The sequence below is a fragment of the Euprymna scolopes genome, chromosome 10 (assembly GCF_053919585.1).
Source record: "Euprymna scolopes isolate OS-2025 chromosome 10, ASM5391958v1, whole genome shotgun sequence".
NCBI lineage: Eukaryota > Metazoa > Mollusca > Cephalopoda > Sepiida > Sepiolidae > Euprymna > Euprymna scolopes.
The window spans coordinates 7,747,491-7,774,175 of record NC_136491.1 but is presented as its reverse complement, the minus strand read 5'-3'; the positions used below and the strand labels follow the sequence as shown (position 1 = coordinate 7,774,175).

At 34.3% G+C, this 26,685-nt stretch overlaps 1 protein-coding gene across 3 annotated transcripts in view; it reads left to right on the top strand.

The window, feature by feature from the left end:
* Nucleotides 1-25,503, top strand: part of LOC145285797 (28S rRNA (uridine-N(3))-methyltransferase-like) — a 74,849-nt gene extending 49,346 nt beyond the window's left edge. For all 3 annotated transcript variants that reach the window (XM_080134174.1, XM_080134173.1, XM_080134172.1), the window contains exons 4-11: nt 1,553-1,641; nt 2,581-2,651; nt 8,585-8,724; nt 12,100-12,230; nt 17,132-17,201; nt 21,278-21,479; nt 23,645-23,792; nt 25,322-25,503. In XM_080134174.1, coding sequence (XP_079990300.1) covers nt 1,553-1,641; nt 2,581-2,651; nt 8,585-8,724; nt 12,100-12,230; nt 17,132-17,201; nt 21,278-21,479; nt 23,645-23,792; nt 25,322-25,381 — 911 coding nt within the window. In that variant the 3' untranslated portion in view covers nt 25,382-25,503. The remainder of the gene's footprint in view (nt 1-1,552; nt 1,642-2,580; nt 2,652-8,584; nt 8,725-12,099; nt 12,231-17,131; nt 17,202-21,277; nt 21,480-23,644; nt 23,793-25,321) is intronic.
* The last annotated feature ends 1,182 nt before the right edge of the window (nt 25,504-26,685 follow it).

Genomic DNA, 26,685 nt, shown 5'->3' with positions numbered 1-26,685 from the left:
TATAGAGTGGGAGGAGTTTTTGACAGTGGTTGTAGTTAGGCGAGTGTTATTGTGTATGTTCTGCAAGGTGGGAGGCACAGACTGAAGATCCTTACCAAAACAAAAACTCAAAGGAGTAACTAAACTTTGTTTAACAGCACGAAAGATTAGTTTGTTCGGCATAATACAAAAAATCAATAACAAAGCAATAGAATCTACACATTGTATAACATAGACTTACGAAAAATGCATTTGCGGTTTATAAAGACTCACCCATAATGCTTGTGCTGGTTATTTGATGGCTGGGGATTATTTCAGAGAAGTTTAGTGAGAATCACTAATTACCAAGAATGTCAAGCCACAAAACAACAATGACATAATAACAATATTAAACCACAAAACAACAATGACATAATAACAATATTAAACCACAAAACAACAATGACATAATAATAATATTAAACCACAAAACAACAATGACATAATAACAATGTCAAATCACAAAACAATGATGATATGATAACAATGTCAAGCCACAAAACAACAATGACATAACAATATTAAACAACAAAACAACAATGACATAATAACAATATTAAACCACAAAACAACAATGACATAACATGCCAATAAAAATTTCAGACAAAACAAAGTACAACTATTTTACAGTAATTTTTTTTTTATTTGAAAATATTACAGCTTAAGTGGTTTAAGCAAAATATATGAGACAAAATTCAACCAAATTGAACCTAAGTAAATACTGTTATAATATGAAACTTTAAACTATGACCAATTAAAAAAAAAGATGGTGCAACCTAAATAAAAAAACAAAAATGCACAAAAATCTGTATGATGTACATACCCATCACAAAACGAAAATTTTGTATTCCAAAAATCATGTAAATTGATCAAGTAAATTTTTTAAACTCAGAAAATCAAATTTTATAAGTAAGCAAAAAAGGACTCTCACATCCTCCGCTTTTAAAAACAAGTGCAGATAATTCCACAATACAGTAGATAGTTTCACAATGCAGTAGAACCCTGGGATATGGTGACCCTAAGATACATTTTTTTCAGGTTACAATGTGGAATACAATGTTTTTCCGGCCCCTTGTTACGGGATTTGCCCTGCCTTATGGTGTCACTTATAATGTTGTTTGATATATATATATATATATATATAATGTGTGTGTGTGTATTATATACTATACTGTATTTTATTACTGATTTTTAATGCTGTATCCCAGGGTTCTACTTCAAACTTATGAGATCAGCCTTGTTATGCTAACGTCTGATCATTAATCATTTAAAATTGTTTAAAAATTATTTTCTTTATAAAAAAAAACTGCTTCATGTGATTGTTGGAATATGACATTTTTGTTCATTAATGAGTACATAAATCATAACAATTTGTCTTGTTTTTTTTTTATTGCTTAGGTTGAACAGCACACAAAAAAAAAAACAGGTTTTGAGTGCATGATGATATTATTAGACGTTTGAATTCTACTTTATAAAACTTTGTACACTTTATTAATTTACATCGTGTGTGTTTTTCATCTCTGAAATATTCCAGGTCGAAATTACACCGTCTCAATTGCATTACCGGGATCAATTTTAGACAATGCTCAATCCTATGAATTACGGACATATCTTGCAGGGCAGGTAAGTTCAAGCTTTTGTTTTTATTTATGCAACAAAGTAGATGATTCTTTAAAATGTAAGGAAATGGCCAGTGTCTCTAAATGTGACATCTGGTGTGAATTGTAGTAGCAGCGAATATAGGCTTTCTGTTTCTCTCTTGCCACAGTGGATAGAGGTATTGAGTCTCTGCGGTTCCAGGTGAGCATTGTCTGCAGTTTCAATCCTATCCAGAGCAGGCCAGAGTATTAGTGGGTCAAAACGTGGTGAGACAACAACTATGGAAGGCAGTAATTACTGGGGCTAAAGTTACAAGACTCAGCATTTCTATCCTGTCGCAGTTAATTACCTGAGGATGAGTTAGTCAAAACGTAGTGAAACAGCAACTACGAAGATGAGGATAACAGTCCGCAGAAAGAATGAATGCACAAATTATGAAGCTTCATCTCAAAGGATTCTAAACAAAAAACAATAAAAAAAATATAAATGAACTGTTGTAAATTTGTATAGAGCCACACGTTGTATCTGGCAGTTGTATTTTGAAATGTTTGAACTGTGCATAGGTAACCCTTGAATAATTTCAAGAATGAGAGTTGAATAGAAATGTTATTTTAATTTGAATAAAATAAAATATGCATCAAGTGCGCTTGAAACCAAATCGCAACGTAATATTAGGAAAATATGGAGTCTACCTCCGAAATATATTTGTGATAAATTTCAAACAAGTAAAATATTTACTTATTTTCCTAATATTACGTTGTGATTTGGCTTTCAAGCGCACTTGATGCATATTTTATTTTATTTAAATTAAAACGATGTTTCTATTGAACTCTCATAAATGAAATGTTTCAAATTTGAGTAATTTGCTCTAACATAATGTTCGATATCTTTGCCATCTTTGCTAATTATTGCAAAGTATTATTTGATCCATTTTTATTGGATGCCTCTTGTATTTGATTGCAGATTGCCCGAGCAGCAGTTGTGTTCAACATCGATGAAATCATCATTTTTGATGAGAGTGGAAGTGAAGACAGGTGAAATACTTTTATTTTGTTAAATTTTAAAATTGTAGATTTTTTTATTTTTTTTATTTTTTATTTTGTTAAATTTTAAAATTGTAGATTTTTTTTTGATTTTTTTATGCACGTTAAATTTTAAAATTGTAGATTTTTTTTTCTTTTTAAATTTTTTTATGCACGTTAAATACCAATTTATGTTTGATTGCTGAGTCATATTTAATCCGTGTTCTTCTGTTTCGTTCTAATTGTTATGCACCAGTAAGGGTCTGGAAGAAAGACACAACTGAAAACAAACTATATTGAAACAGAAAGATTCAACAAATAAAGAGAATAGTTACATGTCAATTTAACAGCAAAGTGTACATAACCTGTGCATAATATTGAGAAACATATTCTTCCAGTCTTTATAGTAAGTGGAAGAACTCATTGTTATCTGTAAGGTGGACACTACAACCCTAATAATCATACCACTAGGATCCATAGGATTTTTTAGTGACTTCATCACGTTCTGTTAATTTTGAACCAACAATTATTTGCATCAAGACTTTTTTTGTTAGTCACAGCCTTAATCTCTATTATTATATAAAAGGAACTTTGCATGTGGAGTGTGTAAGTTCGTTTCACATGGAATCGAAAACAGCTAAGCCTAGTTTTATGAAATTTCACGCAAAGTTACCTTACGTGCCTGGCAGTGTTCTTAGATAGAATTTGTGTCAGAATATCTTCAGTAAGTATCGATAATCAAAAAAAGTCCAACAGGCTAATTTTGACCAAAGTTAACCTCTTACACAACCGTACATCACAAGTGTATTTGAGAAGTTTTATTACCACACCAAGCAGAAAGGCGCGACATATAAAATCAACAGTAGATTCTTTGATATAACTGGAGTGCATTTTAAATGAATGTTTTTGTCTAAAGTACAATTGCACCAGAATAGTTGACTTTTACATTTTAAACTTAAATTCAAGCTATTATAACCGCACAAGCAGAAAGTTGTCAATTTTCTCTGGGTTCAATCTTAAGATGTTACATGGAAATGAAATACATTGAGGACATTGCAAAGGCTGCTGCAAAGAAGGTGGGTTCTCCTTTTTGAACTAGAAGATTACTCACATCTGAAAGTATCCTGTACTCCGACAAGGCAACCATTCGCATACCATGCATGAAGTATTGTTGCCACATGTTGCTTGTAATGTTTGGCGTGTTTTTGGTCACGAAGTCAGTATCTTCAGACAGCCTGATCTGGTATCACCTAAAGCCAGAATTCTGTCTGCAAAAGCAATCGCACGCATTGGTTATTGAAACATGTTGTGGAAGTAAAACCTGGCCAGTGCAGGTTGAAGATATGTGTTGCATGGAAAGAAATGATGATCTCAGAGGAAGATTAAATTTAGACAATACGTGTGTAGAACAAGAGACTTTGATGATATGGCCGTATTGAAAGAATGGATAAGAGTTCTTGGTTGACAGGGGAAGGCCAAGGAAAATATGGGGGTAGGCGATAAGAATGGATTTGAAAGTGAGATAAATAATAATATGATTGATTAGTTTAAAAGTCGACATGAATAAACAAGAATTCAGATCTTTATGGTGTATGTACGCGTGACTGAAAGAAACAATCGTCTATCAAAAATCATGTAAAAAAAACCCCGAAAATCAAATTTTCTGGCTTAGCAATAATCTTCTGATATCATTTTACAGGACAAGGGAGATAATCTCACTATCTATATATCGATAAAAGTGAAAGTGTTTGTGTACATTTTCCTACCAAATAACTCTGTCAATTTTCAGAAAAACTTTGTAATCGGTTTTCGGCCAGAAATTTTGCTGTTAAGGGGTCAAAGTTCAACGATCTGACCTTTTGAGAACTCTACCAAACTCCTCCGCCAAATTTGGGTCTAAACGCTTGAAATTTTAGATATAGATTACTTGGACAAGGATCTCACTTTATAATTCTATTTGAGCCCAAAACAAATGCTAAGGGTGTCAAAATTGGGGTCAAAGTTTTTAAAAAATTGACGTCTGCGGTCTCTACCAACTTTTCTCTATGGTAGTTAAGGAAGACTATTATATAGAAAGGCATTACCGTACATGTTCATACTTTTTAATACACACACAGGCACGTAAAGTAATGAACAGTACATAGGGTCTGAGCAAAGCCGGGCGGAACTGCTAGTATATATATAAAAGTGAGAATGTGTGTGTGTGTGTAAGTATTTTCTTTCTTTTTTCTTTTTTTTTTTTTTACATTTTCACCCCAAACAAGGCACATTGCCACTTTGGTGTAGGGGGCTACTATCAGGGCCAACAACTACTGGGGTCCTATGTTGGGATTTGGGCAGCAAGATGTCTGTTCACGTTACACTTGAACTTCTGCATGTCAGTACAGTTAGGGAAGCAAGGACCTGGAATGGAATCGCACACATTGATTATTAAAGCATGTTGTGGAAGTAAAACTTGGCCAGTGCAGGTTGAAGATATGTGTTGCATGGAGAGAAATGATGATCTCAGAGGAAGATTAAATTTGGACAATACGTGTGTAGAACAAGAGACTTTGATGATATGGCCGTATTGAAAGAATGGATGAGAGTTCTTGGTTGACAGGGGAAGCAGGGACCTGGAATGGAATTCCAGAGTCTAGCTGTTCTGGGGAAGAAACTACTGGAGTAGAAAGATCTTTTACATCTAGGGATCTCTACCGTGTGGAGGTGGGATTTAGCTGCCTGTCGGGTTTGTCGAGGGTCTACGTCGTGGGGGCACAAGTGTCTGCAGTTCGCCAGAGCATTCACAATTAAAATACTTGTAGAACAGGCAGAGGGATGCAACATTTCGTCAATGGGACAGAAGCTGAAGCTTAGATGCCAGTTCAGAGCCTATCAGATTGGCGACTCTCTTTTGAACCTTGTCTAGGAGCAAGAGACTAGTAGCAGATGCACCAGCCCAAATGTGGCAGCAATACTCCATACATGGGCGAATGGTGGCCTTATAGAGGTACAGGATATTTTCGGGTGTTAGTAGTTTTCTAGCACGGTAGAGAGAGCCTACCTTCTTCTCAGCGGCCCTGGCAATGCTTTCAATGTAATTGTTCCAACTCGTGTTTCCTGTGAACGTTAGGCCAAGCAGTTCGAAAGATGTACTCTCAGATAAAGAGTCACTGGCCATTGCTATTGGTGACAGAGAAGGTTTCTTGTAATTATTGAAGGAAACCAGTTTAGTCTTGGCAGCATTGAATGTGACCATCCATTTATGTCCCCATTCCACTACAGATCGTAAGTCATCTTCTAGTGTTTTTGCCATTTCTTTAGATATGTGTTTATTTGTTTTCCTGTCATGCCTGTTATAGAGTGTGGTGTCATCAGCATATATACCCATCTCAGAGGCAATTTTGTCAGAGAGGTCATTAATGAATATTAGAACAATAGAGGTCCAAGGATAGACCCCTGAGGCACTCCTGCATTTATATCATATTGTTTAGATGTACGACCGTCGAGGACAACTTGGATTTTTCTCTTATCTAAGAAGGATTTAATTATCTTAAGTATTCTACCAGTGATACCATATGATCTAATTTTCCTGAGAAGACCTCATGCCATACCCTGTCAAAAGCCTTAGATATATCTAGAGCTACCGCTCTATCCTCCCCCGCTTTGTCCAGTGAATGATATATACATTCAGAGATTACAGTGAGGATGTCTGCTATGGAACGGGCTTGTCTAAATCCATATTGTTTGTCAGTCAGTAGTTTAACATCTGTAAGATGATGGACTAGAGCATGGTTAATTATGGTCTCAAATATTTTGGTGAAAAGTGGGAGGAGGCTAATGGGGTGATAATTTGATGGGTCAGTTCTTTCGCCAGAATTCTTGAATATTGGTACCACAGAAGCAGTTTTCCAACAGCCCGAAAAGCAAGCTTCATTAAGGCATTTGTTGTAGAGTTTGGAGAGAACTGGAGCTACTTTGGCTGAGCACTTTTTTAATAGCACAACTGGGATGAGATCAGGTCCACATGCTTTTGAAGTGTCAAGGTTTTTTATGATAGCATGCACCTGAGCAGGGGTGATTTTTAGATCGTCTAGCGTGGCATCTGTCCACAAAGGAAAGTCAGGCAGGGGGTGGTTGGAAGGATCCAGTGTGGAGTTTGAGGCAAACCGAGTGGCAAGCATATGTAGACTTCAAGTCCATGCAGATGTCTGTCAGAGTCCTTACGGCAGAGTGGGAGAGAGCGAGGTATGTTAAAGTAGTTAGAGGGGATGGAGGAGTGTAGGTTAGTCTGACTTAGTGCTATGATATCCGGGGTGTTTGTTAGGAGAAATACTTCAACATCATTTAAATTAGTTCTAAGCCCACGGATGTTCGTAAATGCAAGCCTCAAGGGAGAAGGCAGGTTGGTTTTGTTTGAGTTTGTGCCTGGTTTTAGCGTAATTTTTTATTGTACTGTCATTTTTTTTTTTTAAGTGTTTCTGTTTAGGTAAGGGATGCTGAACAAGTGGTTATGCAGAATACCAGACATGCAACACAAGCAGACCATCAGTTGTCCTGCCATCTACTAGGATTGTGGCCTCGGGATAGCCCACCGGGGATGAGTGCAGGGTCCCTTTCCATGCGCGACATGGCACTACAAATAACCCGATATTATACAACTGTTGATAGAGCAGCCGCTCTAAGCATTACCAAAAAGTTAGGGTACCTGTACTACCAGTCGGGAACAGCAGCCAGGAACTATCTGGTACCCTTAACCCATCAGATGATGGTAAACCCAATCTACTTGTACTGGTATTATGGCATTCAAGCACTCCCAAGTGTCCAGTTTAGGGGATGGGATGTGTCGGGAGTGGAGAAAACGGCGTTCATTGCCCTAGTCAGAAAACAAGATCGATCACTGAGTGTTTCTGTCAAATCCCTGTGGTTCGACCTCTACACCTGGTTAATACGCAAAGAAGGAATATGGAAGCCGGGCAATAGACAGTGCCTATCTACTCCTTAAGCAGTTTAGGTTTGCAGACCGGTAATTTGTTTGAGTCACCAGCTCTAGGAAGGTTGTCATCCAAGACTGGAGAGGCCTTCCTCCCTTTAGGTTTAGCTTCAGAATTTTCCTTCTCCTAGACGGATGACCTGGCAAGATCTATGTGTCCATCAGCACCGAGAAGGTTTTCCCCATGCCTAGGTCCTAATCCAGGTATTTCTGCACCTCCGCGTTGGTGGTTAATGTGTGTTGGAAAATAATTCTCAATCTATATACACAATGAATGTTTGATCTACAGACTTGAAATTGGTATGCAGGGTATTCAGACATGTAGAAAAATTTTTAATCAGTTTTCATGCAGAAAAAAGGGTTAGGGTTGCTTAGGGGTTAAAATTGAAAAAATTAGTACTTGAGAGTCATCGGATTTTTATCTGTTTGTCAACTTTTTCACAAGGTTTAAAAACACTTTTTATAGATCATGACAAGCTGGTCTAATGGTTATCAGATTTGATTCAGTCTTTATGTTTTGGTTTCGATCTCAACCTGAGTATTTTCTTTTTTATTTTTCTTTACTTACAAGAATTGAACCATTTAGAAAAAACATAATACTTGCATGCAAATGTCTCAGTTTCTGTATTTAAAATATAATATTTATGCATATTTTACGACTGGGCCATGCTAGTTTCAAATAATTTTAACTTTTACAAGATTTTAAAAGACCATTCTTAACATATGGAGGATGGATGGAGGCATTAAAAAACTCAAATCTGCTTAAAAATGATTTTCTTTATAAAATAAAACTATTTCATCAATTTATGTCATTTTTGGCATACAATATTTTTTTTCCATCACGGGTGAGTACATAAAGAATCTTGTTTTTGCTTTTACTGGTCTAACGTCAACTGCTGTTCTTTTTAAATTTTTTTTTTATTTTAATTTAAAAAATTCCTATTCATTTCTGATGTTTTTTTTTTTTTTTCAGTGATATCGCAGGAAATTATAATGGGATTAGGAAGAAAGGACATGCTAACATCCAGCTTGGACGGATCTTACAGTATCTTGAGTGTCCTCAGTATCTGCGGAAGTTTCTGTTTCCTAAACATCAAGATCTTCAGTATGCAGGTAAGAAAAATAGTTTATTAAAAGAGATAATAAAAAGCTACAATAATTCCGAACAATACTTAATATTCATCATAACTCATATCCTGGAAATTAATTTGACAGCCAGCCTGCAACACTGACTTCCAGAAATAAATTTAAAGAATTAAAACCGACAAAAGAAAGCCTCATCAAAGAGTTGTACACGTTTCTTCGATTTTTTTTCCCCGGAAGAAGAGATACTACTCTAAAAAATTAGGGGCATCAACACCTACCATTTTGGTAAATAAACATAATAATATAATAAACGTAATACCGGGTGAGTCACGGGAAACGGATGTTTTTAGAATGCTTCTCACTCTTCTTGCAGAGTTTTGTTACCTTAAAAAACCTCTGTTTCCCGAGTTTTGTATTAAAAACATCTATTTCTCGTAACTCACCGTGTATGTGTATATATATATATATATACATCTTTTTTCCATGACTCACCCTGTATAATTGAAATTTTTTTTCTAATATTGTCATTATTCTTTTCTATGCTAACTTGTGTCCACCGTGTTTCCTACGAACCACATTGACATAGCCTTCAAACAAAACTCCTTTCACACTATGCGCAATGTTTCAAGCAAACTACAGCATCCTTCTCAAATTTTCTTTTGTTTTTTTTCTGTTTTCAATGATAAAATTTAGTTTCATTAAAATCAAATGATAAAATTTAGGTTCATTAAAATCAAATGATAAAATTTAGGTTCATTAAAATCAAATGATGAAATTTAGGTTCATTAAAATCAAATGATGAAATTTAGGTTCATTAAAATCAAATGATAAAATTTAGGTTCATTAAAATCAAATGATAAAATTTAGGTTCATTAAAATCAAATGATAAAATTTAGGTTCATTAAAATCAAATGATAAAATTTAGGTTAAAAATTAAAATCAAATGATAAAATTTAGGTTCATTAAAATCAAATGATAAAATTTAGGTTCATTAAAATCAAATGATAAAATTTAGGTTAAAAATTAAAATCAAATGATAAAATTTAGGTTAAAAATTAAAATCAAATGATAAAATTTAGGTTAAAAATTAAAATCAAACATTCACGTTCCTCCTTCTTCTCCTCTACATGTCTTTGAATCCTGTGGTCATACAGCAAATTCCCATTTTTTTTTTTTTTTTGCATAACTTTGCATTATTGTTGTCTTCTGCAAGATTTTTCAAGCAGTATCTGAACACAAAGCAGTCTTGCATCGTATGGTTTTACTTTTCACATTCACGTGAACCGTCGGAACAAACCGAGCAAAATAAAAGATGCTAGAAAATATAATTAACAACATTTATTAAAAAAAAACAACAAAAATAAAAAGCAACAAAAAAAACAAAAATAAAAAGCAACAAAAAAACAAAAATAAAAAGCAACAAAAAAACAAAAATAAAAAGCAACAAAAAAATAAAAAGCAACAAAAATAAAAAGCAACAAAAAAAACAAAAACAAAAAAACTACCTTGAGTTTTATAAATGCTTTATTAATTTTTTTTTTTTTTTAACTTTCAAGAATTGTTAGCAAAACTTTGTGAATGTTTTTTGAAAGTTTATATTTTTTTTTTTTTTTTTTTACATCTTTTTCCAAAAAAGTTTCCTTTTTTATTTTTTCTTAGATATTTTATGCTGGCAATTTTGTGTGCCCATAAATAAATGTAAAAATCTTAGATATTTTCATTTAAGACATGTAAAAAAAAAAGAGAACCACTGTTTGCGTTGAGCACATCAATTCCAAGGTTATTAGATTCCTCTCTTGGTAAAAAATTGTTTGTTCAGGCATATCTTGATGTCTGTAGTGTCTGCCATTTTCATGCGTGAAGAAAAATATAAATACAAAAATATAAAAAATATAAATACAAAAATATAAAAAATAAAAATATAAAAAATATAAAAGGAAAATTTTTCTTCTAATTTAGTCAAAAAATTGTCTGCTTTCATTTCAAAATTCCCATCTAGCACTTAACCAAATGATTTGAAAAATAGAAAGTAAAAATACCGTTCCCCTTTCATCATCACCCCCCCCCCCCACCAAAAAAAATTACATAAATACGTTTTTTACAAAAAACAAAAAAGATTAATTAGTTGGGGTTTTTTTCTATTGTTTTAACATTTGATCAGCGCTCGGCTTGTTCCAGTGGTTCTTGTCAGCTGCCAGTCGAGCCCAAACCAACATCACAAAAATCCGGATTAAAAGATGCAGGAGTACCCATTTTCAATAATAAAATAAATGTCTTTCTACATACGCGCAGGGAGGGCAGGGTATATGTGCGTGTCTGATATTGACACTTCTCTTCATTGTTGCACGGTTGTGTGGATGTTGCATGAAGAAAACGCACAAGAAGACGCTTGTTGGGAGTTTTTTTTTTATTTTCAACCTTTTATTTGGAAATAATTGACTCGGAAGAGAGAGACTGGTGTTCTCTTAGCTAATTATTTATGCCTTGGTTTAACTTTCTAACTTAACTGAAATGAGTGACACACATGGATAGACACATCAAGGTAACATTCGCTTTGATTATAAAATTGTCTAAATTATTAGTGATGTCTCATTCCAAAGAGAAACTAATTTGAAAACCTTTATTGCTCTCAGCTCGAAACACGTGACACCATTCATCATATCACTCTGTGTTGTCTGCATGAAAATAAATTCGTTTTTGGATTTGCATTGAAATTCTTCACTTTAAATACCAAGAGTAAATATTTATATATATTGAGATTAGTTTTGTAATTATGATTTTTGGATTTGCATTGAAATTCTTCACTTTAAATACCAAGAGTAAATATTTATATATATTGAGATTAGTTTTGTAATTATGATTTTTGGATTTGCATTGAAATTCTTCACTTTAAATACCAAGAGTAAATATTTATATATATTGAGATTAGTTTTGTAATTATGATTTTTGGATTTGCATTGAAATTCTTCACTTTAAATACCAAGAGTAAATATTTATATATATTGAGATTAGTTTTGTAATTATGATTTTTGGATTTGCATTGAAATTCTTCACTTTAAATACCAAGAGTAAATATTTATATATATTGAGATTAGTTTTGTAATTATGATTTTTGGATTTGCATTGAAATTCTTCACTTTAAATACCAAGAGTAAATATTTATATATATTGAGATTAGTTTTGTAATTATGATTTTTGGATTTGCATTGAAATTCTTCACTTTAAATACCAAGAGTAAATATTTATATATATTGAGATTAGTTTTGTAATTATGATTTTTGGATTTGCATTGAAATTCTTCACTTTAAATACCAAGAGTAAATATTTATATATATTGAGATTAGTTTTGTAATTATGATGGCAATAATATTGATTGAAACCTTCTGTCTATTAATTTTGTAGGTCTACTGAATCCGCTTGACTGCCCACATCATATGCGATACGATGAAGATTCTTTGTATCGGGAAGGACTTGTGCTCGACAAACCTATCAAACCTGGAAGAGGAAGTTTAGTCAATGTAGGATTAAAGAAGGCAAGAAGAAAATTTCTTTTCTAATCGATGGTTGTCATAGTGGCTTCATTTGGATTCCCACATGTGAATCTGGCAACATATCAGAAGTTATAACTTATCCTGTCTTGTACGACTGCAGTCAGACCGGAAAAGAGGGTGAAATTGTTTCACTTCTCACACGTGTCATCAAAACATGACATCATCCCGTCAAATCTGACACCCTCCCACCACCACCACTACTACTACTATACAAAATCTGTCAGAGTCGGATCCAAAAATATCCATTGTTAAAAAATTGTTATAATTTAATATTGTTTTCAAGTTGGAATATAGGGTTTTGAAATGTCGATAGATGTATTTGGGTTTGTATGTGTATACATGACTTGTATATTGATCGTTTAGTGGTTATGTCAACATGCGTATAACATTTAAAGGACTGTTCACAAAACATACACAGGTTGCAATACCTTCTCGTTCGATAAGTTCCATTCAGTTCCGTTCTTGGTTCACCTGTTTGGACCATTGGACTTGGAATAAAGATCTTCAATTTCTCCAAAGAAACAGACCAACACAGAAATTATTGATAAAATAATTTTTTTTTTTTATTACATTTTCACCTCAAACAAGGCACATTACCACTTTGGTGTAGGGGGCTACTATCAGGGACATAAGCTACTGGGGTACTATGTAAGGAGTTGGGCAGCAAGATGTCGGTTCACGTTACACTTGAACTTCTGCATGTCAGTACAATTGGGGAAGCAGGGAATTCCAAAGTCTAGCAGTTCTGGGGAAGAAACTGCTAGAGTAGAAAGCTCTCTTACATCTAGGGATCTCTACTGTGTGGGGGTGGGATTTAGCTGCTTGTCGGGTTTGTCACGTTGTGGGGGCACAAGTACTTGCAATTCGTCAGAGCATTCACCATTAAAATACTTGTAGAACAGGCAGAGGGATGCAACATTTCGTCAATGGGACAGAAGCTGAAGCTTAGATGCCAGTTCAGAGCCTATCAGGTTGGAGACTCTCTTTTGAACCTTGTCTAGAAGCGAGATACTAGTAGCAGAGGCACCAGCCCAAATATGACAACAAAACTCCATACATGGGTAAATGGTGGCCTTATAGAGGTACAGGATACTTTTAGGTGTTAGCAGCTTTCTAGCACGGTAGAGAAAGCCTACCTTCGCAGCGGTCCTGGTAATGCTCTCAATGTAATTGTTCCAACTCATGTTTCCTGTGAACATTAGGCCGAGGAGTTTAAAAGAAGTACTTTCAGATAATGATTCTTTGGCCATTGCTATTGGTGGTAGAGAAGGTTTCTTGTAATTATTGAAGGAAACAAGTTTTTTTTTGTTTTTTTTTGTCAGATTGGATATCTTTATTCTGGTAGATGATATCTTTATTCTGGTAGATGCTTTCTTATTTACATTTCCAGTCTGTTGGAGTCGACTCGCCTCCTAGTCATTTGGAGAATCAAACCTCTTGTCAGCTCCAAAGAGACTATAGATTGAAGCTCAGATGAGCACTTGCCATGGAAATAACGATAAAACGACAGGCTCGCAATGTCCCTTCTGTGGGAGAGAGGTTGCAGGGAAGAGAAAAGGGCATCCCCCACTAGGCTACAAAAGTCTATTTTGTACTTTGTCAAGGCAGGATAGGCTGTTTTTAGCAGCTCCTGCCCAGATGTGGCAACAGTAGTCCATCCTTGGACGTACTTGGCTTTTATATAGATTGAGAATTGCATCAGCAGTGAGGTATCTACTGGAGTGGTAGAAGGATCCCACCATTTTTCCAGCGACCTTGGCAGCAGATTTGATGGACGTGTTCCATTTCAGATCAGGAGTAAAGGTCAAACCCAGAAGCTTGTCAAAACATGGAACCTCCTCAAGATGAGAGGCATCCATTTCAATTAATGCCAGATAGGGATCAGAGCATTGATGATATAAAGATAGGAGCTTGGTTTTAAATGCATTAAAAGTAACCAGCCACCTCTTCCCCTATTATACCATGCGCTCAAGATCAGAGAAGAGAGAATCAGAGAGAACTTTGTCATTTACGGCCTTTGCTGCGTTGCCATAGATAGTCGTGTCATCAGCATAGATGTCAACAAAATGATTTAAGTATGTGTTTTGGGAGATTATTGATATAGATCAGGAAGAGAGTTGGGCCTAGGATTGACCCTTGAGGCACTCCAGCATTAATACTGTGGGCTTCTGATTTCTGCCCATCAACCACTACTCTTATAAGCCTATCAGGGAGAAATGATTTAATAATTGAGAAAACATTTCCAGTAATACCGTAGCTGGAAATCTTGTGAAGTAGGCCTTTATGCTATACCTTATCGAAGGCCTTTGATATGTCAAGAGCAATTGCCCTAGAAAGGAAGCCTTTGTTGAGAGATTCACTAGTCCTATGAGATATAACCGTTAGCACATCTACTGTAGATCTGGCAGAACGGAAACCATATTGCATGTCACTAAGAAGGTTATTTCTGCTGAGGTGGTTGACTACTTCTTTATTTAATATGGATTCCAGCAACTTACTCATGACACACTGGAGATTTATTGGTCTGTACTGAAAGGGAGATGACTTTTCACCTGAATTCTTAAATACAGGGCATACTGATGAGGTTTTCCTGGGTGTTGGGAAGCAATTCTTAAGATAATGCTTAAACAGTTTTGTAAGTATGGGGGCAAGTTCTGGTTGAAGCTTTTTCAACACTATAATTGGAATGCCGTCAGGGCCAGTTGCTTTACTGGAATCAATGTTCTTGATTAGCTTGGCGACATCATGCACAGATATTTGTATGTTGCAGAGCGTTTTGTCCGTTGTAGGAGGAAATACAGGGAGTTGATGGCCTTCGTCACATAGGGTTGAATTAACTGCAAAGTTTTTGCAAATAGTTTGGCCTTATCTGATTCTGATAAGATCACCTCAGGTCAATTGATGGTGGTTGAGATAGAACGCACGCTTCTGTTCAGGATCCTGTTTGCTATTTGCCAAAACTGGTGGGAACCAAGCAGCTGCTCAGCTACTTTGGATTTAACGGACTGAGCATATAGCTCTCTTGCATTTTTTATTACTCTTTTACAGTGGTTGCTGGCAGTCCTTAAAGCAGCTTTAGTCTCAGTGCATCTATTACGTTGGTAGTTATGGAAAAAGTGATTTCTGTGCGCGATGGCAGCAATACATTATGGGAGAACCATGGCTGGCTGTTTGGTTTTGTTGGAATTTTTTGGATGGTATGAATTGGTCTATACCGACAATTAACCATTTGGTCAGGTCTGATACTATGAGGACACATTCTTTTTAAACATGGAATGCAGGGGTAAATCAGATATGAATGTACGGTAGCTATCCCAGTCAGTCATAGAGTATTAATATGCACATCATCTTAAGTGACCTCTACGTCAGACTGTCATACTGCTAAAAGTCAGACCTATTTTTTAAAATATTGTTATTAATGTAATCGTTCTAAAACCCATTTTGTTTACACTATTTCTTTAAATATTATCTTTTTAGTTTATATTTATATTAAACATTTATTTCAACTAGAATTTAATTTCAAGCAACCAGTTTATCCTAGGCTAGCAAGATTATCTGGCATCGTTCAGCATTGCTGATGCTATAAAATTTCTGCTAATAAACACTTGAGTGACGATGTCACAATAGCAAATGTTAACATGACTTCTATATTACCCAACTTTTGTCAGCGTAGACGACAAATCAATGTTCTCAACATATTCCAGGTCTTGAGTATGATGTTAAGACATTCAGTGTTGAGACCCCATTTTGGGGGATGTGGGGAATATGGAGTTGTCTCTTAGTTACTATTGCTCCCAGGTCCATTTTTTTTGTGTGTGTGTGTCTGAAGATGCTGGCTTCCTGACCTAAAATCCACCAAAAAATTGATGTTGTTTTTTTCTTTTTGCAAAACTCCATCATGTCCTGCAATGTCAAAAACAAAAACAATTTTATTCTCCAAAACAATCAAACCAAACACTGTGAATAAATATTTCCAAAATTATTGGATTCGACCTTAAATAACCCGAAAAAGATTTGATGTACCATAAAACAAGATCTGCAAGTCTTAATCTTGGATAAGTTTCTCTAATTGTACCCCATGTATAGCCAGTTCACCTTACAACATCATTTGCTTTTTTGAATAGGTCCCTGCACAATTTACACATAAACTTACTAAACAGTGTACATTTTGTTGATTAATACTTAATTTTTTTATTCCGATCTTTATAATTTCCCAATAACATTTTATTTTCTTTGTCTGAAGCGTTTAATATTTTAACTTGTTTTAAAATACGACAGGATTTATACAGGCCACACATATCTCACGTTTTAATGTCTGAAATTAAATATTAATCGAAAATATTCTGAAAATTCGATAGGAATTCAAAAATTAATGCCTCTTGTTTCATGCCGCCCGAATGGATCAGAGAGGATTGCAAACTGTATTGTTATGATGACTGAACTTATGCATAAATGATCTGAAAGTTTCATCTCTCTGTTCCAGATATTGACGGTGTGAGACTAAGAAAACAACCCTCGTCACGGACGTGCGTTAGAAGCATTGATATGTGATTGAATTCCTGACAAAAGTTTATTAACCCCCCCCCCCCCAACCTGCCAAGACCAGATCAGAATGTGCGAAAAACTCTCAATGGAAATTAAAAATGGTTTTATGTTGTTTTTCTTATATTCATTTTGAGTAAAAATTCACTTAGTATTACGCATGTAAAATTGGGGAAAGCATGCTTGAAATGTTGTAGTTTTGTTTCATTCTATATAAAAAAAAAGCACATGTATATGAAAATGTATATTTCAGGGGTTAATATTTTCAAAATGAAATTATCATCTTTATTTTTCATCTTCAATTTTTATTATTATGAATAATTGTTTTATTTTCTTAATAGGATGTAGAAATCGATAAAGTTGTTTCACATGGAATGAGAGTAACAGTAAAAATGAAGAGTCGGGTAACGGGTAAGTTATTTTTACAACGCAGAAATTCTATGCGTTTTCATATACGTTTTCATTGTGTACGAAATACCTTCAATAAGATACCAGACTTTTCCGTATAGACACTTTTATTAGTAGTACATTTTATTAGTAGTACACACGTGAAATTCTAGTCGTCTAAGTAATCTTCTACGGCTACCTCTTTCGTTTCCTCAATTGTCTCATAACGACAACCTCTAAGGTTTTCCTTGAGCTTAGGGAATAACCAAAAGTCACAGGGATCAAGGTCTGGACTATAGGGAGGGAGACAAACTGTCTTGATGTCTATCTTGGTCATGACAACACCTTGAACAGACTTTGCGCAAATATTTATCTTCAGTTCCTTGTGAATAATTGTGTGTACAGTTCCCACACTGATATCAAACTGTGCACTTATTGTCTCTATGGACACACAACAAATGAAATTCTTTATTTGGCTAATCAGCTCTAGTATTCTGACTTCCTGACTCCTCCCACACCTCATTATCCCTCACAGACTTCCTGCCTTCCTTGAATCTCTCAGGTATTCAAAAATCTATGTTCAATTCATCCAAGATTGTCCAAAAGCAATTTGAAGCATTCCATATGTTTCTGTGGCATTTTTTCCAAGTTTAAAACGGAATTTTATTGCATGTAGTTCTTCTAAAGTATCCTCATGCTTAGATTGCATTTTTGAAATTCATCAGCTGTGACAATCGGGCTTTAGTAGGGTGTATTCCAAATCTTGCTGTAGCTGTTCATTTGAACCTGAAATTATAAAAGATTTTAGTTATCTCATAAGATTTATAGCAATAACATACTGAATTTTCAAAAGTCTACAACAATTTTAAATGCTTGTACAAAAAAAAGTCTGGAAACTTAGTGGAGGCACCTCATAGATGCATTTTTTTTTTAAAAATTAAATCTAATATATAAAATAAAATCAGCCTCATTCTCATCGATACAATATTTGATTCTGGTTTGTCCTATTACATATGAGGGACCCTATGTAAGTAACAATTAAGTTAGCTAGTATGAATTTTGATAAGAGTTACATCGGTACATGTCAGGATGACTCAGTTGCAAATGAAATTGTACACACAGACGGAAAGCATGATTTGAAGCAGATATTCGTACAATAATCCCTGGTACTACCAGATTAGTCATTGAAGCTGTGGTAATGTTGACTGGTTATCTACCGGCCTCTGCGACTAAAAATAGTATGTCTCAAAGTTTTACTAAGAAGTAGAAATTTATTTCAGAATGAAAACATGGAATCCTATCCTAAGGAAATGAAATGAAACTTCTTCTGCATATTTATTGTTTCTTTCATTAATTACTGCAATACTTGGTTGCAATTATGTCACTGATCACCGTAAGAAAAAAAAATAAAACAAAAAATACAAATTAACCCCGAAAACAAATGAAGGTTTTTCGTTTCATTTCGATAATAATAAAACAAATAAAAAGGAATATAAAAACAAATAATTTTTTGATTTGTATAACTTTAAACTACCGGTTTTCCTTGAATTGGTTAAAATAGAATAAAACATGACATTATTTCCATGACGTCTTCGTGGACCAATGGATGGATAAAAAGGGGCAGTGTTGTAACCTATACCTCTATAAGGCAACCATTCGCCCATGTATGGAGTACTGTTGTCACATCTGGGCTGGTGCATCTGTTGCTTGTCTCTCGCTCCTGGACATGGTTAAAAAAAGAGTCGCCAACCTGATAGGTCTTGAACTGTCATCTAGGCTTCAACCTCTGTCCCATCGACGAGATGTTGCATCCCTCTGCCTGTTCTACAAATACTTTAATGGTGAATGCTCTGACGAACTGCATGCACTTGTACCTCCCCGACGTAACTACCCCCGACAAACCCAACAAGCTACTAAGTCTCATCCCTTTACAGTAGAGATCCCTAGGTGCAAGAAAGCCTTTTACTCCAATAGTTTCTTCCCCAGAACTGCGGGTCTTTGGAACTCCCTTCCGGGATTCTGCTTTCCCAACTGCAATGATATGCAGAAGTTCAAGTGTAATGTTAACAAACATCTTTCTACTCTTCTCCCCTCATAATGACCCCGCTAATTAATTCCCTAATAGTAGCCCCCTGCTTCAAAGTGGCACTGTGCCTTGTTTGGGGTGAAAATGGAATAAAAAAAAAAATTATAAATGATTTTTGTAAATGCATGAAGATCGAGCAGCTATCTTGAATAAGGGCTGATGTGTTCGTTTTTTGTATGATCCGGAATAATAGAATTTCAAGGTAACAGCCAATGAGAATAGGAGGAATGTTACTGGAGAGAAATCATTATTTTTTTTATACTGAAGTGTAATGGTAGTTGTATTTGTAAGAGTGTTTAATCCAATTAATAAGGGATTCAGGGCAAAATAGTTTTAATGGTTATATATTTACCCAGTCCTTACTGGGAGAGTGGAAGGACTTGTCAAGTAGAGGGGAAAATACAAACTACATTGTCCATAGATCTGGGAAATAGTGATGATGCCTCTCCTAGGATGCAATGTACGATTTAATTATAAATAATAAGTGTGAAGTGTGTATGAAATGACGTAGTGTAGTTAGATAAGATGGGTGTTGAAGTTTTAAACATAATAAATTTGTATGTGGCATCTGTTGATGAAAACATACAGCAATTTGGTGCAGAGGGGAATTTCTGCCATCAAAATATATACAGAATTGAAAAGCAGCCATTTTGTCCACCATTTTGAAAACAATCTAAAATAAAAACACAAAGGGAGATAACCCAATAATTCTATGATTATAAAAATAAAACTACTTTATCTGTATTATCTCCCTTGTTTCGTTTTCAAATTAGAAAATGGCAGATTGATAATGTTTTTTATTATTTTTTTAAAAAGATAGTTTTAGTAGTTTTTGGAATATGAGATTTTTGTTTCATCACGGGTACATACATTGTACAGATTTTTTTGTTTTTTATGAGGGAATTCTGGACAAAAACCCAAAATGCAAATGTGTTATGTCATGGCCAACTGATAGTGTTCAATAATTTTGCAGATTTTATTTAATACTTTTTTTTTCTTCTTCTTTTTCCTTTTTTTTGCATGTTCCAAGTGATTGACAAGTTAATTTTCCCTGTCTTTTCCTTTATTTTTGTCACTTTTATACTAAGTCATCACTTATCAAGGCCAAAAGCCACTTGAGTCTAAGGATTCATAGAGTTGACAGTTGGATTATGAACAATGTTATGAGGATTGCAAACAATGAATAAAAAGAGCAACTTTTGATTATTTAAGATATTTTGACAAGTATCTGTTGGCATTAGATGCGAAGAGAACCATGTTGTAGTTAACAAAGAAGCAGTCTTATGGTATTGTGTTTCACAGATGGAAAGTGCTTGGAAAAAAGACTTAGTTTATGGAAGTTCTGTTTGGTTTAAAATATACAGAGGAAGAAGTAAAAATACTTTGCAATGTGGGTAGGTAGATAAGTTCTATGTATTATGGAGGTGACAGTCTTCTGACTGCTCTTGCTTATATAATTGTACATCATAAAAAATGCAATTTAAGTAAAAATCACTATTACATAATTATGTGTAGTGTCGATATTAGTAAACATTTTGAAAAATGATAGAAAAATAATTACAAGAAAAAATAAAATTTAGCAATTTAATCTATTCTGTATGACAAACTGTATTATCTCCCTTGTTTCATTTTCAAATTAGAAAATGGCAGATTGATAATGTTTTTTATTATTTTCGTAAAAAGATAATCAAATAGATTTACTAAAACTATCTTTTTTCATAATTTTTGAAATTTTTAATAATTTCCACATTCCACATAATTATGTAATAGTGTTTTTATTTAAAATGCATTTTTATTTATTTTTTTAAATATACAATTATAATACGCAAGAACCCTTAGTTCTAATAAACTATAAACTGTCTTTGGCATAATTTGAATCAAGTTCAGTTTTTTATTCACCATAATCCTAATATTAATACTTTTTGAATATTACGATTATTCATGTGCTAAAAATCTTCAGTTTTTTTTGTTTTTTTTAGATTTCTAAATAAAAAAAAATTTTTTTTCTTTTCAGAGGAAAAATTGAAAGGCAAAGTTGTTTCATATACAACTCCTCGTAAAGAACAAGGCATTTACTGGGGTTACACAGTTCGTCTGGCCAACTGTCTGAGTGCAGTGTTTACTGAATGTCCTTATGATGCTGGACAATATGATGCAATAATTGGCACTTCTGAACGAGGAACAAATGTTGATGATTTTGAAATGAAAAAATTCAAGTTTGTACATGTTTCTATATTTTTATTCAAATCTTTACATCAACGTCATTGTCACTACTGATATACATGTCGCTAAATCTAAGTTGCTCTTAAATACTGTAATTGGTTTCTTTCTAGAATTGTAACGTGGTCTTAAGATATTGACTTCCTGATTTAAATGGCCCTGTCAGTGGGGCATTAGAATACGCCGACTGCCCCCCCTTGCAGAGGATAAAAGTCCCTTAATGGGGGTCCTGGATATGACCTTAAACTATAACTTGTGGGCTTTGGGGGGTGTGGAGCCACCCTTTAATTACCATTGCTCCCAGGTCCACTCTGACCTGGAGTGGTAGTACCTGTTAGGGTCCCAACTATGGGTTGAATAGAAACCGACGTGAAAACAACAAATATATTCTATTAAAAAAATTTTTCTTCAAAATCTTTGGATTCAGCATTAAATAACCCTAAAAGGGTTGATATGCCGTAAAACAAAAACAACCAACCAACCAATCCTGATTTAAAATGCACCAAACATATTATTTTTTTCTTTTTGCAATGCTCAATCGTGTTGCAAAGCCAAAAACATAACCAACAATTTTCCTTTACAAATCAACCAAACCAAACACCAGAAATAAATATTTGAAGGCATAAACAACTTGAAGCATAAAATCTTTTACCAAAACGTTTTTGATATGCCATAAAACAAAACAACCTCTTTTAATTTCCTCGAAAGAAAAGCATAACAGGCTCCTGTAATTGTAGAACCCTTTGCCAGGAAATCTAACATCACTACTCTGTCCTGGTCTCAGAAGACTGTGAGCATAGCCTTGTTGCTTTCTTTGGAGGAAGTGAGTCCAAGTGCTTCCACTACATTGATTGGGTTTTGGTCTCTGGATCATAGACACAAGTTTCATCCTGTGGTGATCATTATTTTGAAAAATATTAATTCGTCATCTTGGCATGGCTAACCTTGATTGCCCTTTGGGGCCCGTTGCGCAGTGGATAGAGGCATTGAGTTTCTACGGTTTCAGGTGAGCATTGTCTGAAGATAAGTTTCAATCCTATCCAAAGCAAGCCAGAGAATTAGTTGGCCAAGACATGGTGAGACAACAACGACGACAACTATGGAAGTCAGTAATTACTGGGGATACAGTTACAGGATTCATCATTCCTATCCCGTCGTGGTTAACTACCTGAAGAAGGCCAGAGGATTAGTTGGCCAAAATGTGGTGGAACAAAAGTAACTATGAAGATGAGGATAACAAACAAGTTTCATCCTGTGGTGATCATTATTTTGAAAAACTTTGATTATCTTGGCATGTCTCTATAGTGCTAACAGATCAGGCTGTCTGAAGATAATGGCTTCCTGATCTAAAGTTCCTCAAACAAATATATGTTATTATTTTTTTTATTTATTTTTTTTTTTTTTGTAAACTTTTGGAATATTGGGTGCAACATAATAATAATAGAGAATTGACTCCGTAATAATAAACCCGAAATCTGCATGAATTGAAATATATTTTAGCGTATTTTACGACCCGGCAAGGCTAGCCCCCCCCCCCTCTCCTCCGCTAATAATAGAAAAATTAATAAGAAAGTTAGTTCTCCCCTCCTAAGGTGAGCGAGCGAGAGAAAGAGAGAGAGAGAGAGAGAGAGAGAGAGAGAGAGAGAGAGAGCGAGCACTACTTAAGGGAAATAACTCCACTTAACTAATACAGAGTTACCGCTCTTAGAACCCTTTTTTTCGGATGTAAACATACCGCATACACACATTAAACACTTATAAGTAAGCAATTATAAGCAAACACGTAACGATATTAATATATAGATGAAAAAAATTTCTAACAATACTTAACACTAATCACAATCCATATTAGTTTCTCATTTTAGCAAAACTCAGTTTTTCGCTAATTATCTTTGAAAACTGTTTTCGTTAGTAATTAATTTTCTCCCTTATCGTTTTTTGTCATTTTTCCATATGTTCATTACTGCTACATGACAATTAAGTAGATCCATTGGTTCTACTTGAAACTGAATATTTCGAATTTCGCTATTATAAAAAAAAAAGAAGCACCTAAGTGCCAATATTTTTCTTATATTAACTTTTGTTGGGTTGAAATGATACGCTGTAAAAAAAATTTTATGAAAGCTTTCAGATTTTAATTTCTGTGTTTCTTTCACTTTAGACATGCCGTTATTATTTTTGGTGGCGTCAAAGGTCTTGAAGAAAGTCTGGATGCGGATGATAATCTAAACATAGATGATCCCAAATATCTTTTCCAGTCTTATCTCAATACTTGCCCAAATCAAGGCAGCCGGACGATACGGACAGAGGTTGGTTTATAAAATGATAGTTTTCTTATTTTCACATATTTTTCTTAGAATTTAGTTTATAATAATAGCCTGGGTGCACGGTGTTTCCCGGGTGTGGAGTTGTGTGTTGAGCAAAAGAAAAAAGTGGTAGTAGGCAGGCAGGCTCAAATGCATACCGCAAAGGAGGAAAAGAACATGAAAAAAAAAAAATGTGACGTCTTTGCTGTTGCAGCCATCGCCACACCGGATGTGACAAAGGTTTAAATTAAGGCTAGTCAATAAAAAAGAGGGGATGACTTTCGAAAATATCGGCGAAAAAAGCAACTCCTCCCTGTTGAAAAGTACCCAGTTGAGAGTGAAGGAATCAATGTTTTTGGCTAATTTTTCGATATTTGTCATCCAAAGGGTTGAGCTTTAAAATGATCCCAATCTTGTGAAAATCTTTTGCCTGTGTCGAAAGTTATAGGCAGACATACAAACATATATTCATAATATACATTTAAAGAGACAAGTGAGATTTATATTATAGATAATAGTTTTCTTATTTTCACATATTTTTCTTAGAATTATCAACAATTGGAGAGTTTATCATCAAACAGCAGTAAAACAAAGACCTGACTTTATTAATAAAATGTACAAGCTTAAATTTGTCACTTTTTACAAACTAATTTGTCTCCAGTGCAGTAATTTATAAAATGATTATATATATATATATATATATATATATATATATATATATAGTCTGATTTCACCATTATATGAGAACTCATCTGTCAAGTCAGCATTTTAAGCTGTCACATGGGCATGACGTCACGAAATGGGATGGAAGCATAAAGATCAGAAGGAAGGAGAGGAGAAAAGGAGAAGAAAAAGAAAAACATATTTTAATTGGGAAGTTTTACAGGAAATGGATGCAAGACTTTGCCTCTTAACCCTTCGAAAGCAAGCTGGCTGGTCTGGCAGCTATGTTTGGTGCCGTGTATTGAGAGGCGGTCGTGTCTGGTGCCGTGTACTGAGAGGCGGCCGACACGGCAGTCAGTTAGAGAGAACAACAACAGTACATGCAGATCTATCAAAAAATACAGTACATCAGAGTTCTGGTGTAAACAATGTTTAAATCCAGTTTAGTTTACTTCTGAAGGTCAGAGGTGGCATGTTTTAAAACAAGAAAAAACACATTTTAACAACAAAAATGTCTCCTCTGCCAATTTCTGTTTACATTTAGTTCAACGACAAAAGGACATCATTTAAACTTTAATTCAAGCAAATTTTATTTATAATACTAGCTAGAAATCGTTTACTGATCAAATTTGTTTTCTATTTTATAAAATCAAAAATAATGGATGAATTTGCATAAATTTTGGTGTATAGCCTTTTATTTTTAACCTAACAGTTTTGTACATAAAGTTGGGGGGGGGAGCATTTTTATTTTTTAATGTTAAAAAAACATCAGGCATTTTATTTTTTTAATATCCTGACACCGACATAAAACATGGTTTTGAAAAGATAATCTTTGTTTAACTTTTTTTTTTTCCTTTTTTATTTTCTAGGAAGCCATTTTAATAACGATGTCGGCTCTCAGACCAAAAATTGAAGCAGCTCAACATTAAATCGATTTTTAAAAGAAAAAAAAAATGAATTTTCATATTCTTCAAAAGATCATTGATTTTATTTTTTGAAAAAATGTGTAATATATATGTAATATACATATTAAAAAAAGATAAAACTGAAATCGCTTATGAATTTTTATTTTTCATTGAGGTTTGAATATTTTGATATTTTTTTTCTTTTTCTATTTACATGTTTTTACCAAAAGACAAAATAAACTTTTTTACAATTCATTTCGTCAACAATAATAGAATTGTTAAACTAACAATTGCATTAAAATTAACTTTGAAAACAGTTTTCAAAAACAATTAACGAAAATTGAGTTTTGCTAAATTTGCTTAAGATTTTCGAAGTTTCCAGAAAATAATTACTTCCCTTGTTACAATTCAAACTCTGGCTTCATTTTTTTGTTTATTAATACTAAATTTTTGCTAATTGTCTTCGGATACTATTTTCATTAATAATTAATTTTCTACGCAGTTATAACGAAGAAGCGTTGAATTCGATTCATTTTAACAAGAATGTTACAGTTAAAGCAAGACTACCAAATGTCAGCTAAATAACTGATCATAGTGATCTTAATAATATTGTGTTATTGTGTATCTATTCTTTATTACATACTAGTGGCTGCGCCGTGTCGGCACACAACGCCGAGTCAAACACAAAATTGAGTACACTCAACATCGTCTTACCATCAATCAACGCTTACCCTGTGAACTCGGAGTATGGGAAATTTCCACATACACAAAACAAAATCACTGAAAAATATCCTAACTAAGAGTAAGGATAATGAGTAAACGGATAAAATGATGGTTAAAATTATTACGAACTTGCCAGGATTCGAACCTAGAATCTTCTGATCCGTAGTCAGACGAGTTATCTATATATATATTTGTACCACAAGTCCTGTCCGTATGCCGAAAGATGTTACCGTGACTGTATACAGACAGTGTTAAATTCCATTGAATGTAACTTTTTCGACAGTTGCATGAAGCGGCCCAAAAATCCTTATTTTGGGCTTTTTGTGTGACCCGGTGTTGTTCGTTACGAACCATATAGATAGAGAAGGACAATCTAGGGACTCGCACCTTTCAGGGTAAAAAAAAGAATTTTTCAATTCGGTGTATCTGTTTGAAAGTTATATTGGTATATATATATACACACACACACACACATAAATATTTAGTATTTTATTAGTAGTATAGATAAGAAGGAATGGTGCACATTTTCTGCAAGTGATGCTGCTTATAGTAACACCACTAAGCTGGATACTCCACCAGACTAGATGAATTCTTGTCCTGGAATC